The sequence below is a fragment of the Schistocerca serialis genome, chromosome 4, assembly GCF_023864345.2.
Source record: "Schistocerca serialis cubense isolate TAMUIC-IGC-003099 chromosome 4, iqSchSeri2.2, whole genome shotgun sequence".
In the NCBI taxonomy this organism is placed as follows: domain Eukaryota; kingdom Metazoa; phylum Arthropoda; class Insecta; order Orthoptera; family Acrididae; genus Schistocerca; species Schistocerca serialis.
Window position 1 is genome coordinate 687,966,523 of NC_064641.1, and position 14,855 is coordinate 687,981,377.

The 14,855-nt window shown below is 44.1% G+C and overlaps 1 protein-coding gene across 1 annotated transcript in view; it reads right to left on the reverse strand.

The window, feature by feature from the left end:
* The window catches only part of LOC126474696 (uncharacterized), a 163,411-nt gene that overhangs the window by 11,870 nt on the left and 136,686 nt on the right, over positions 1-14,855 (reverse strand). Inside the window, exons 8-9 of the mRNA XM_050102174.1 lie at positions 11,184-11,561; positions 194-377 (exon numbers count right to left, since the gene is read on the reverse strand). Coding sequence (XP_049958131.1) covers positions 194-377; positions 11,184-11,561 — 562 coding nt within the window. The remainder of the gene's footprint in view (positions 1-193; positions 378-11,183; positions 11,562-14,855) is intronic.

Genomic DNA, 14,855 nt, shown 5'->3' on the forward strand with positions numbered 1-14,855 from the left:
CTTGACTGACACGGCCCACGTCATTGGTGGAGGTTAACATGACAGCCTGCTACTATTTCTACACACTGTAGAGCAGTCCAAAGCAGTCAGTGTGCTGTTCTATGAGACTGACCAATAGTCTGTCCAACGAACATAGTTTACCGCCCTAGAGACTAGAGAATGGGCAGTGATGCGCTATGAGAGAGAAACTTACCGTTGGAGCCCCTGTTGGGCACCCAGAAGACGAGGTCTCGCACCTCGTGCCCAGCGATGCGCACGCGGTGGTCCGGCCCTTGTAAGTTGCTCACCACGAGGCTGGAGCGCGTGCTTCTCAGCGCGGGCCCCAGCAGCCCTGTCGGCAGCACACTAGCCGCGACTCGCATCAGCCACCAGTTCACCTGCAGGAAAGGATGCAGTGGGTTCATTCATATCGCAACACTGAGCATATGCCGTCTCCGTACCACCAAAAGTAAAGTCTCCTATTTTCTTATAAGTACATAGACTATTCCTACAACGGTTTACATCAGTTCACAGCTTGAACATTTAGCAATTTTTCGACATAATCACTATTTCTGTCGATGCATTTTTGTAGACACTGTGGCAGGTTTGCATGCCCATGTCATACCAGCTCGCCGCCATGCTGTTCAGAAAGATATGAACCCCTTCTTTCCAACAAGGAAAAAACACACTGGATGCAGTAAATAACTTTATTGAGAACATATTCAAATCATTGGATCAGAGGAGTAAAGTCGCACGTATCTTCTGCGGTCTTTCAAAAGCATTTGACTCGGTGAACCATGACTTGCTTATCTACAAATTAAACAAATATGTGATTAAGGACAAAGCTCTGAAATGGCTCACATCATACCTGCACAACAGAAAGCAAAGGGTAAGCGTCACATCAAATGCAGTGAATTATTATAATAAATGGAGTACAGTATCAAAAGGTGTGCCTCAAGGCTCCATTTTGGGGCCAATCCTGTTCCTATTCTATGTAAATGACTTACCCATAAATATAAATTCCCCATCAGTTCTGTTTGCGGATGACACTTCTGTTTTAATTGAAGATGATGCAGAAAAAATTCAGAGCTCCATTGTGAGCACAATGGCTACTCCAGGAAACTGGTTCCAGTTAAATGGCTTGAAACTGAACATTGCAAAAACCAATATGGTACATTTCAAAACGAAACATTTGAAATGTGTGGATCTTAAAATACATCAGCACAATCATCCGACTCGAAAAATAGCGTATCATAGTTATTTTGAATCTGTCATTAGGTATGGTATCATTTTCTGGGGAAATTCAAGAAGTGTGTCTCGAATACTGAAACTGCAAAAGAAAATTATAAGATACATGTGTAGTGCACAACAAACAGAATCTTGTCGCCCATTATTTCGGAACCTGCAAATCCTAACAGTTCCCTCCATATATAGTTATGAAATTATAATCTTTGTACACAGCTTACAAAAATTATTTGAGGAAAATCGTTTTAACCACACATACAACACAAGAAATAAAAATAATTTTATGTTACCCATACAACATTTGAAATTGTATGCACAAACTCCACAGTATATGAGGATGACAATATATATAACAAGCTAATGGGCTAATGGGCAATGAAGCCAGAGAGTCTAAAAATAAGGTTACAGCAGATTCTGTGGGAGAATTGCTACTATTCAGTAGAAGAATTCATAGAGGTTGACACGATAATTTGAGCAAGGGGTAATTAATTGTTAGTCTTTTATTGTATGTGTAACAAAATTGTGTTATTATTATGATACCACTTGTTAAAAATCAGTTGTTGTAATTAATTGTTAGTTTTTTATTGTATGTGTATTTTTATGTTGTGTTATTGTTATGGTGCCATTTGTTAAAATCAGGTGTTGTATGTATATGGCAAAACTTTACCAAAATTTTGACGTGTCTCCTGTACCTGAATCAAATGATTTAGATTATGTACGTTATGAGACTAATAAACCACAATTCACAATTCCTCGTCGTAGGTGATAGTCACTGGGCGCCAAGTCAGGACTATAGGGTGGGTGGGTGATTATGTTCCACTGAAGCTGTTGCAGGAGAGCAACGGTTTGCCGAGCGATGTGTGGGCGAGCGTTGTCATGGAGAATGTGTACGCCCTTGCTCAACATTGCTCTTCTCCGGTTATGAAGTGCCCGTTTGAGTTTTTTCAGAGTCTCACAGTACCTGTCAGCGTTAATTGTGGTCCCAGTGGGCATAAAGTCGACCAACAGTACCCCTTTCCGATCCCAAAAAACGGTTGTCATGACTTTACCGGGAGACTGTGTTTGTTTGAATTTCCGCGGCTTTGGCGAAGGATGCCGCCACTGGCGTGATTGTTGCTTGGTCTCAGGTGTAAAGTGGTATGCCCAGGTTTCGTCACCCGTGACAATTGAGTCCAAAAAGTTTTCCTGTTCGGCTGCAAGGCGGTGAAGAAATGCGCGGGAAGCATCAACTCGTTGCCGCATGTGGTCCTCAGTCAGCATGCGTGGCACCCATCTTGCGCACACCTTCCGGTAGTTCAATGTTTCCGTTAAAATTCTGTGAACGGTGCTTCGGGAAACCTAAGGAGCCAACGTGCAGAGATCATCCAGGGTGATCCGCCCATCTTCACGCATGCTTTGCGTCACACTGTCTTCCCGCTCCTTTGGTCGTCGTGAATTCCGGTCCGACCAGCTGCAAACTCTCTACATCACTTACGAACATTTTTGACATCCATGCATGACTCACCATACACTTCCGTCAGTTGACGATGGATTTCAATCGGCGCAGTGCCCTTTGCGTTCAGAAACCGAATGAATGCGCGCAGTTCGCACTTGGCGGTAACATCCCACGAGATCTCCACTCTCAACGGCTGCCAAGCCAAGACTGAGCGTCTCAGCGCGGCGTGCGCATGTTGACACCAGCGCGTGAAGCACTCTTCATAACAGTGTGACCAACTCCCACACAAACAGAGTTCTGTACTTATAAAAAAATAGGAGACCTTACTTTTGGGATTACCCTCGTATATACACAATGAAGCGCCAAAGAAACTGGTAAAGGTATGCGTCTTCAAATACAGAGATATGCAAACAGGCAAAATACATTGCTGCGGTCGGCAACGCCTATATAAGACAACCAGTGTCTGGCGCTGTTGTTACATCGGTTACTGCTGCTACAATGGCATGTTATCAAGATTTAAGCGAGTTTGAACGTGGTGTTACAATTGGCGCTCGAGCCATGGGACACAGCATCTCCGAAGTAGCGATGAAGTGGGCATTTTCCCTTACCACCATTTTACAAGTGTATCGTGAATATCAGTAATGCGGTAAAACATCAAATCTCTGACATCGCTGCGGCCGGAAAAAGATTGTGCAATACCGGGACCAACGACGACTGAAGAGAATCATTAATCGTGACAGAAGTGCAACCCTTCTGCAGATTGCTGCAGATTTCAGTGCTGCGTGCGAACCGTTCAATGAAACATAATCGATATGGGCTTTCGGTGCCGAAGGCCCAATCGTGTACCCCTGATGACTGCACGACACAAAGCTTTACACTTCTCCTGGGCCCGTCAACACCGACACTGTTGATGACTGTAAATCTGTTGCCTGTTTGGACGAGTCTCGTTTCACATTGTATCGAGCGGATGGACGTGTACGGGGAAGGAGACAACCACATGGATCCATGGACCCTGCATGTCAGCAGGGGACTGTTCAAGCTGGTGGAGGCTCTGTAATGGTGTGGGTTGTGTGCAGTTGGAGTGATACGGGACCCCTGATACGTCTAGATACGACTCTGACAGGTGACATGTACGTGAGCATCCTGTCTGATCACCAGCATCCATTCATGTCCATTGTGCATTCCGACGGCAATACCAGCCGGCCAATGCGACACCCCAGATGTCCAGAATTGCTTAAGAGTGGCTCCAGGAACACTCTTTTGAATTAAACCCCTTAAGTACCGGTGGTTTCTGCCTAAAACCACCATTTCATTAATACTGTTTGGTAGGACCAATGGCATTCGCGTGAAACCACGGATGCAAGTCCAAAGCAGAGACATCTCCTGGTGTGCTGACAAACTTCTACTACTTTACTACTTCTAACCGGTGACTTAGAGCTTTCGCGGGAACAGTTGGCGTCCAGTTCTTGCTAGCGGGTGTTGCTGATTTGTTCTACTGATCATATTGAGGAGATAACTCGCAGTGAAGGTAAGTGTACTCGAAATTTTTTTACTTGTCTGGAACCACTGGGACTGTAAGCGTTTTCACACATTTCGTACTGTGGCATGAAATTATTACATTCGGTGACAGTTTGTTGGTTTTCACTGAGAACTTTTTATTGTTTTGGGCTTTATGAGTTCTTGAAGGTTTAGAGATATCACTCATGAGTCCGTAACGGCTATTTCAGATGAACCGAGCAATGCAGATTCTGATGTATCTGAGGCACAGAGTCACTCCGAGAATGAAGCTTCTCTGAGTGGTCCCAGACAGTCAGGTACTGCAGGAACTTCAGCACTTTTGCCATGTCCTGAATTACTCACTGACTATTGAGTTGATGAGGATAGTGACGGTGACACTGATGAGGAGGATGTCATACTAATAAATCACAAACAACCTGTTTTACGTCATATAAATTACCTTTTGTGTATGACTTCTCTAAAGAATTAGGACAAAATATTGACGACACCTGTGACTCTCCTGTTCAAGTGTTTCTAAGCTTCTTTCCAGAGAAATTTTTTTTCGGAACTTGTGTACCACATTCATTTGTACGCCACTCCCTCCCAAAAAAGGAGGGGATACCAATTTTTCACTGGCAACAGAAGTGGAAATGAAGATCTTTCTTGCACTAAACGCACTAATGGGAGTAAAAGTTCTTCCAAGCTACAAAGACTACTGGTCTTCAGACCCTGTGCTACGAGACGACTATATTTCGTCGAAAATGTCTTGAAACGCTTTATTTCGTATTCATCAAATCTCCACATCAATAATAACAGCTGGCAGCCACAGCGTGGAAGTGACAACTTAGACAAGTTATATAAACTTCATCCGCTACTAGACGTGCTCGCTAGGACTTTCTTAGATTCATATAAGCCCACTGAATGTCAGTCTGCAGACGAATCAATTATACAATTCAAAGCACGTTTCAACTTCCGTCAATATGTTCCTGGCGAATAAAAGAGGTTACAAGATGTGGGTGAGAGCAAATTGAAATGTATGTATATCAGAATTCCAGATTTATACAGGAAAAATTGGTACACATCTATAAAAACAAATGGGTCAAAGGGTAGTGGTGGAATTGACCCAGAAACTGATGAACAAAAACCGTAAGTTTTCTCACTTCTGTTTGCCTCATGAAAAATCTTCGTGATTATGGTGTGTATCCTTGTAACTAAAAGGAGGTTGAAAGGACTTGTCCAAAAATTTGAAGCCTGAAAAATAGTTTCAGCGTGGAGAATATGATTACAGTTGCAGAGAAGAAGGTATATCTGCATTGACAAGGAAGGACAGGAAGGGAATTTTATTTCTTTCTAGTTTTCATGATCCAGGCCAGACGAAAACAGTGTCTCGAAAACAAAAGGATGGGCCAGTAATTAAAATCTCTTCTCCAATACTTACGAAACAGTTAAGCATGCATATGGGGTACGCCGATAAAGCAGACATGCTGAAATCTCTATATGAGATTGACAGGAAAAGCAAAAGATGGTGGCTTAAAATTTTTTGGCATATGCTGGATGTCTGTATTGTAAATGCATTTTTGTTGTTCCAAGAAAGAAGTGATGGGGCAACAATGTCTTTGAAGGAGTTCCAAACTGTGGTGGTCCATAATAGACTTATTGGCACAACAAATGGTACACCACCGAGAAGTTGCAAGATACGAAATACAAACAAATTAAAAAAGACGGTGCTCCAAGAACTGAGAGAAATCAAATCTGAACACATTCCAATACAAGTAGGATCTAGTTATTGTGCACACTGCACCACAAAAGCTGAACCTCACAGAGCAAAATGTCACTGCAACGTGTGTAATGTGGCATTGTACCTGCGGAAAGTCCGAAATTGCTTTAAAAAATACCACTCGAAATTATAGATGGTTCAAGAACATGTGTCCCAGTGGTTTCGCAGTGAACCACCTTCATTAAAGAACAAACTTTTTTGTTTAAAGAAATTCTTCTATTCATCACTTATGAGACTAATAAAAGTGACTTTTGTGAAAATTATTAGATGTTAACTTTTTTTTGACATATTGGGAGTCAAAGGGATAAGCACTTCCGCTGGCCACGAACCTCCCCAGACGTGAACATCATTGAGCATGAAACTTCCTGGCAGATTAAAACTGTGTGCTGGACCGAGACTCCAACTCGGGACCTTTGCCTTTCGCGGGCAAGTGCTCTACCATGTCTGGGATGCTTTGGAACGTGCTGTTCAGAAGAGATCCCCACCCCCTCCTACTCTTACGGATTTATGGACAGCCCTGCGGGATTCATGGTGTCAGTTCCCTCCAGCATTGCTTCAGACATTAGTCGAGTACACGCCACGTCGTGTTGCGTCGCTTCTGCGTGTTCTCGAGGGCCCTACACGACATTAGGCAGGTGTGCCAATTTCTTTGGCTCTTCACTGTAGTTCTGCAGTTCACCTACACCGTAGCACCCAGTGGTTATCACTGAAACAACCGGGTTTCAGTTAACGTGACTGTTAAAACCACTCAAAATAACCGCTTTCTGAAATAATTGATTTTCAGCAAATGACACTAACGTCCACGCTCTCAACACGCAATTGTGCTTTATTTATAGTGGTGGCAAAACATAAGCTCACCAGGAATTGTATACGTTTAAAGCGAAATGGTAAACTGTTCGGAATAAGTGAGTTTTGAGGTATAAAAACTCGCTCGTCTGCGCGCTTCCTTTCATAATTTTTGCTTTTATGATATTATATTGGAGGGAAGTGAAGGGTTCTGAGGAGCGACATAACGCATGACGCTCTCGATCAGTTACGTAGCGCCTCTCTTTCGGAATGAGTTTCCAAATGAGTGTTTAAGTCTAATGTTCTCGACCGATAGCAAATGTCTGCTAACGATCTTCATTGGATTCTTCAGACTGCTTAAGGGGCCCTCTCACGTTCACTGCTATTGTCAATATATTGACAATACGTCAAATACTGACCGTCTGAGGGTGAGTATTGACGTATTGTCAATACCAGAAATATTAACACAGCTGTGTTGATGATCACAAAAATATTCACCAGTTTGACTATTTTTGTTGTTCAGCTGTGTGCCATGTTTCGAGAAACAGCCACAAGGCGATAGCGTGTATCACAGAACTAATAAGTACATTTTCACTTCCTACCAGTGTTCACTCAACAGAGAAATGAACACACCGTTAATGTTGGAGATTATTGAATGTTACAGGAGTAATTCTTGTCCATGGAATCAATGGTCACCTGATTAATTCGACTTGAGCAAAACCCTTGATGGGTCTTAGCAGTTATTAGACATTTATCGCTTGCAATATCCGGAAATGAAAATAGAAGATTTGAAACGGAAAGTTAATACGCTGCTTCCAAATTTCCGCAAGCAGCTGAAAAAAGCGGAGGTGTCGGAAGGTCAGACATTTATACATCGAACTAGTGAACAGTCAGCTAGCTTTTTCCCATACTATCATAGATAATTTGTCGCATAGTGGAAGAAAATTTTCGGGTCAGTGGTTCGGATTTCTGTCAAGAGATTCACGCGAGAAAAGTAATTTCCTTCTCTTTAACCACTCACGAAGCAGTTTCGTCTATTTCATTGTTTTCGGTTGTTTTTGTCAGGCAGTGGGAACATAATTATGGCACACGCTTTTTCCTGGTTCGACATGTTGTCTTCACGAAATCGTTTCACCAACTGAAAATAATGACAGTATTATTGATGGAGTGATACTCACTAAAATATATTGAAGATTTGACATTACATTGTTGACAGTTTATTGTCGTAAATATAGAAAGTGTGAGGATGTCTTTAGTCCTCTGTCTTTTAGCTGTTCTGGTGTATTGAGAAAGACTCAACCGTTTCCTAGACTTTTTTCGTAAACGAAACTAAATCGATGTCAGTTTGTATTCGTAGATATAAAATTGCGCGATTATTCTGTCACTGACGTAAACTTCCGAAAATACTTGTGTCCCCGAGGGCAAATTCGTTCCTAGGAAAGAAATTAAATAAATCTATCGAAAGAAGCAAAGGCAATGTCATTTAATACACAAAGCAAAATCAGTAAATCTGTATACCTCAGCTGAATAAATTCAATGTTAGTTTGTACCCTTAATGATAAGGTTGCGGTGCTTAATTCTGTCAAGATGTTAAGTTTTCGAAAGGGGAAAATGCACATTTCACTCCGTTTTAAAACAAAAAAAAAAAAAAATCAAAAAACAAAAAACTAGGGGTTTGGTTCTTTGTGCACTATGAAACTAAAAGCGCAATCTATTGGCTCTTTGATGTACTATATCTTGATGCTTGAATATGCAAACTACTGATCTGCGCAGAGGATTTTAGGTAAAACTTTAAATTACGATATCTTTTCTTCCGCGCCCCGATTTTGATGAAATTGAGCCTGTATGTTGTCCCAAGCTACGCAACACCCCACGACAATTCGTCTTGGAGTTTTGCAGATTAGTGTGTTCAAACAGACAAACAGAAAGACAGGACGGTTTTAGATGAAACTTTAAATCACAATGTCAATTCTTCCGTCTACCCATTTTGTTGAAATAAATGCTAGACTTTGCCCCAGGTTATGCTCAAGTTATTTTTTTATTTTTAAGAAATACCAGCCATTTGACTGTTAACAATGGATTTCTGTATGACTGTGGTCCCGCAAGAAGGAAAGATCATTCACCTAGTATATGAGGAAAAGTACCACCACACCTGTGTCTTGAGAATGTCTTTATTGTCTCACACGACTAATTTCGGCGGCACATTACCACCATCCTCAGGCCCCACCACTGCCAAAAGAGTCTTGTGCCACTGAAACAAGTCGTGTGAGACAATAAAAACATCCTCAAGACACAGGTGTGTTGGTACTTTTTCTCATATATCAGTATATCATCAGCTGAAGTCACTGTTCCATGCAATACAATGGACTTCGTAAGGTGCCTTTTACGTGAGGAAGACATTTTTTACCAGTTTTAATAAATTATTGTCTCTTATTGACGTATTCACAATAGTTAGGAAGTGCTGTAGTCCGTAGCCGGCCATGAGCCGGAGAGCATTTCCCACGCTGGCTGGCTAGGTGACGAAGCGACCATATGTCGCGCGTAGTGGGGTGGGGCTCGGCGCTGGACCGTAGCAACAAGCGTCAGCCTGGGAAATATACATGACGGGAAGTACCACCATCTTGGCGCCAAAATGACCGATTTTGTTTATTTATATTTAAGAATTAAAGTCATTTATGACAACATGAATACTAGGAGGAACCTCTGGATGTTTAAAACTATTTATCATAATTTTGCCTCGTTAAAATTCAAACCAGTTCATTAACAAATACATATCTTAATAAGTACGAACTTGATCGGAAATCCACGAACTGCAACGAAACTAGTAAGAGATACGGACTGCGTGCCAAAGTCGACAGTCGGCGTTAAGAGCTCTTCCTGTCTTCTTCGATAGTAGCCATGCTGTCGGTTACGAGTAGTTTGTGACATGAGTGTTTCATTATTGATCTAATAGGAATAAAAGTGATATTACGGCATTCTGAATGTTAATTTCGAGTAAATAGATACACCAAAGTTGATCGACAGCAATTTCAGATAATTAGCTTCCACCGACAGAGGCATCCAATGCGCCAATGAAGAATCTTCACGGGACGACATTTTACGAGAGCTGCACCGCGCACAGGTAGGAAGAAATCCGACGACACGACCCACCAAGGCGGATCAAGGGAGGTCCGACTTACACTCGTAAATTCCGGGTGGAAATCCTGACCAGTTATACTGTACGTCACATATACCACCCTCAAAGGACTCGCGACTAAGCTGAGTAATAACAGTATCAGTTTAGAAGCGAGGGGATCTTGCAACTTCGATATTCGTCTAGCAGTTTTGAAGATTAGCGTATTCAAACAAACAGATAGACACGAAGGATTTACTTTCTCTGCCCGGGGACTGCGTGTTTGTGTTGTCCCCATCATTTCATCATCATCATTAGTTACAGTGGCCAGATTGGACTGTGTAAAAAATTGTACTGAGTAAAAATGTGGAATTTTTACGGGCGCTGATGACCGCGTATTTGAGCGCCCCAAATCCAGACATCACATCATCACGAATGATTGTGTTCTTATTAGTATAGATATTTGCGGTGTGGGTCTCTAGATTGCAGGCTAGGTAGCCCGTGCGTGAACGAGTCCCTGTCCCTAAAACAGAATGCGTATTATACGTTAACGTTTCGTGTAAACGTCTGGAGCGACTTAATGTACCGGGTGTTCAAAAAGTCAGTATAAATTTGAAAACTGAATAAATCACGGAATAATGTAGATAGAGAGGTAGAAATTGACACACATGCTTGGAATGACATGGGGTTTTATTAGAACCAAAAAAATACAAACGTTCAAAAATGTCCGACAGATGGCGCTTCATCTGATCAGAATAGCAATAATTAGCATAACAAAGTAAGACAAAGCAAAGATGATGTTCTTTACAGGAAATGCTGAATATGTCCACCATCATTCCTCAATAATAGCTATAGTCGAGGAATAATGTTGTGAACAGCACTGTAAAGCATGTCCGGAGTTATGGTGAGGCATTGGCGTCGGATGTTGTCTTTAAGCATCCCTGGAGGTGTCTGTCGATCACGATACACTTGCGACTTCGGGTAACCCCAAAGCCGGTAATCGCACGGACTGAGGTCTGGGGACCTGGGAGGCCAAGCATGACGAAAGTGGCGGCTGAGCACACGATCATCACCAAACGCCGCGCGCAAGAGATCTTTCACGTGTCTAGCAATACTTTATTCTTTTTTGGTTCTAATAAAACCCCATGTCATTCCAAGCATGTGTGTCAATTTCTACCTCTCTATCTACATTATTCCGTCGTTTATTAAGTTTTCAAATTTATACTGACTTTTTGATCACCCGGTACCTCGAGACTGATGAGCGAGTGAATTGCGCCCACGACCGCGTGTGAGACTAGGTGTGTCGCCACGACCTCTGCGAGGACGAGAACTACCGGAAGCCGGGTGCCTACCTGGTAGTCCGGCGACGCGCGAAGGAGACGCGAGCGCCGCGCGACCTCTCGGAGGCGGCGGTTGGGCGGAAGGCGCGAGGCGCCGGCCAGCGGCAGCGGCAGCAGGCCCACGGAGAAGCGGTTCTCCAGCGGCGGCCGCGGGCCCGGGCTGTCCAGGAAGCTGGAGACGTCGGCGGCGGCCGGGCGCGGCCGGGCCTCCGGGCCGGGGATGCGGCCGGGCAGCACGACGGTGGCGCTGGGCGGCGCGCGCGGGCCCAGCCGGCGGTCGAGCGCCGCCGCCAGCGCCGCCAGCAGCACGTCCGTGAAGCGCGCGCACTCGCGCCGCCGCACCCGCCGCACCGCCTCCAGCAGCCGCGGCTCCGACAGCCACGTCACCACCTGGGGAAGCACAGGGCGCGGCTCTACAGCAGGCTGCCCGTCTGGAGCTGACAGCTCGCCACTACAACTGCGAGACAAGGAAGTGTATTCCCTACATCTACATCTACATTTATACTCCGCAAGCCACCCAGCGGTGTGTGGCGGAGGGCACTTTACGTGCCACTGTCATTACCTCCCTTTCCTGTTCCAGTCGCGTATGGTTCGCGCGAAGAACGACTGCCGGAAAGCCTCCGTGCGCGCTCGAACCTCTCTAATTTTACATTCGTGATCTCGTCGGGATGTATAAGTAGGGGGAAGCAATATATTCTATACTTCATCCAGAAACGCACCCTTCCGAAACCTGGACAGCAAGCTACAACGCGATACAGAGCGTCTCTCTTGCAGTCTGCCACTTGAGTTTGCTAAACATCTCCGTAACGCTATCACGCTTACAAAATAACCCTGTGACGAAACGCGACGCTCTTCTTTGGGTCTTCTCTATCTCCTCTGTCAAACCGACCTGGTACGTATCCCACACTGATGAGCAATACTCAAGTATAGGTCGAACGAGTGTTTTGTAAGCCACCTCCTTTGTTGATGGACTACATTTTCTAAGCACTCTCCCAATGAATCTCAACCTGACACCCGCCATACCAAAAATTAATTTTATATGATCATTCCACTTCAAATCGTTCCGCACGCATACTCCCAGATATTTTACAGAAGTAACTGCTACCAGTGTTTGTTCCGCTGTCATATAATCATGCAATAAAGGATCCTTCTTTCTATGTATTCGCAGTACATTACATTTGTCTATGTTAAGGGTCAGTTGCCACTCCCTGCACCAAGTGCCTATCCGCTGCACATCTTCCTGCATTTCGCTGCAATTTTCTAATGCTGTAACTTCTCTGTATACTACAGCATCATCCTGTGGCATACCAGATGTTACTTTAACGTCTGTAGACGTCTCTCCATTGAGAACAACATGCTGTGTTCTGTTTGCTTAAAACTCTTCAATCCAGTCACACAGCTCGTCTGGTATTCTGTAGGCTCTTACTTTGTTTATCAGGCGACAGTGCGGAACTGTATCAAAAGCCTTCCGGAAGTCAAGGAAAATGGCATCTACATGGGAGCCTGTATCTAATATTTTCTGGGTCTCATGAACAAATAAAGCGAGTTGGGTCTCACACGATCGCTGATTCCGGAATCCGTGTTGATTCCAACAGAGTAGATTCTGGGTTTCCGGAAATGACATGATACGCGAGCAAAAAACATGTTCTAAAATTCTATAACAGATCGACGTCAGAGATATAGGTCTGTAGTTTTGCGCATCTGCTCGACGACCCTTCTTGAAGACTGGGACTACTTGTGCTCTTTTCCAATCATTTGGAACCTTCCGTTCCTCTAGAGACTTGCGGTACACGGCTGTTAGAAGGGGGGCAAGTTCTTTCGCGTACTCTGTGTAGAATCGAATTGGTATCCCGTCAGGTCGGGTGGACTTTCCTCTGTTGAGTGATTCCAGTTGCTTTTGTATTCCTTGGACACTTATTTCGATGTCAGCGATTTTTTCGTTTGTGCGAGGATTTACAGAAGGAACTGCAGTGCGGGCTTCCTCTGTGAAACAGCTTTGGAAAAAGGTGTTTAGTATTTAAGCTTTGCGCGTGTCATCCTCTGTGTCAATGCCAGCATCATCCCAGAGTGTCTGGATATGCTGTTTCGAGCCACTTACTGATTTAACGTAAGACCAGAACTTCCTAGGATTTTCTGTCAAGTCGGTACATAGAATTTTATTTTCGAATTCACTGAACGCTTCACGCATAGCCCCCCATACGCTAACTTTGACTTCGTTTAGCTTCTGTTTGTCTGAGAGGTTTTGGCTGCATTTAAACTTGCAGTGAAGCTCTCTTTGCTTTCGTAGTAGTTGCCTAACTTTGTTGTTGAACCACGGTGTGTTTTTCCCGTCCCTCAGAGTTTTACTCGGCACGTACCTGTCTAAAACGCATTTTACGATTGCCTTGAACTTTTTCCATAAACACTCAACATTGTCAGTGTCGGAACAGAAATTTTCGTTTTGATCTGTTAGGTAGTCTGAAATCTGCCTTCTATTACTATTGCTAAACAGATAAATCTTCCTCCCTTTTTTTATATTCCTATTTACTTCCATATTCAGGGATGCTGCATCGGCCTTATGATCACTGATTCCCTGTTCTGCACTTACAGTCTGCGGACTCAGAAGCGAGGAGGTTAGTTCCCTCTCTCCACCTTTCAGTGGACGGTGATACGGGGTGCAGCCACCTTCGCCTTTATGACGGCTTGTACTCCGCTGGGGACACTTTCAGTATGGTGATTGTGACGACTGACAGCCCATTCTCCCTCAAGGGCCGAAACCCGAGAAGGTAGTGATGTTAGACAATGGGTTCTGTAACGAAGTCGACGATCTAACTCGTCCCAGCCTTGTCCATTTCAGGAAGCTGTTGTCCGCAAACAGCTGCCTCAAAGACGCTCCTTGAAGAAAATGTCCATTCTCATGGTGGTACAACTACCTTCTTGAAACTGTTCCTCTACTTACGTAAGCAAAGCGATTATCAATCCGAACATTGTTTTGAACATCACTGTGCTTTGCCAGGCATCGTCCTCTTGGAATTGGTACACCGTTGCCCTCCTCTGACCTTCGGACGGACTTACCCAGCCAGTTACAGGAGGACGTACAGTTTAACGTGGATTCTGAACCACGGTGCAACTCTCCTGACCCACACGTCTCCTATTACTGCTTCTCTATTGACAACAAAACACTCCCCGTCTACTGGTGGGTACGCCTGTCGTGATATCTAGCGGTTAATTCTGCTTTACATAGAGGTGTAGGGACTGATGACCATAGCAGTCTGGCCCCTTCAATCCCACAACCAACCGTAGGGGTGTCCGGATGCTTCTGAACAGGTAGTGTAGTCCGTCTGCGGACTGAAAAGCGAAGAGGTTAGTTCCCGCTCTTACTACCACGCTGTCGTAAGGAACAGACACGACCGGGGAGTATATATAGTATTTTCCAGTAAAGGCATTAACAGTGTGAAGACTACAGAATTAGAACTAATGTACTAAATGGAGAAAGGTACATGAACAGAATCTATGTGAATCTCCGCACTCAGCACTGGACTGCTGTACAGAAAACTGACTCTTATTGTTAGTCATCCGGTATGGGAGTCGGAGCGTTCTTCTAGGAGAGGCCACTTCACCCGCCACAACCGGTTTTCGATCTCCAGCTTACAGAGAAACGATATAACCTCCCGAAAACTTCCCTATTGGACATTTACAATATAC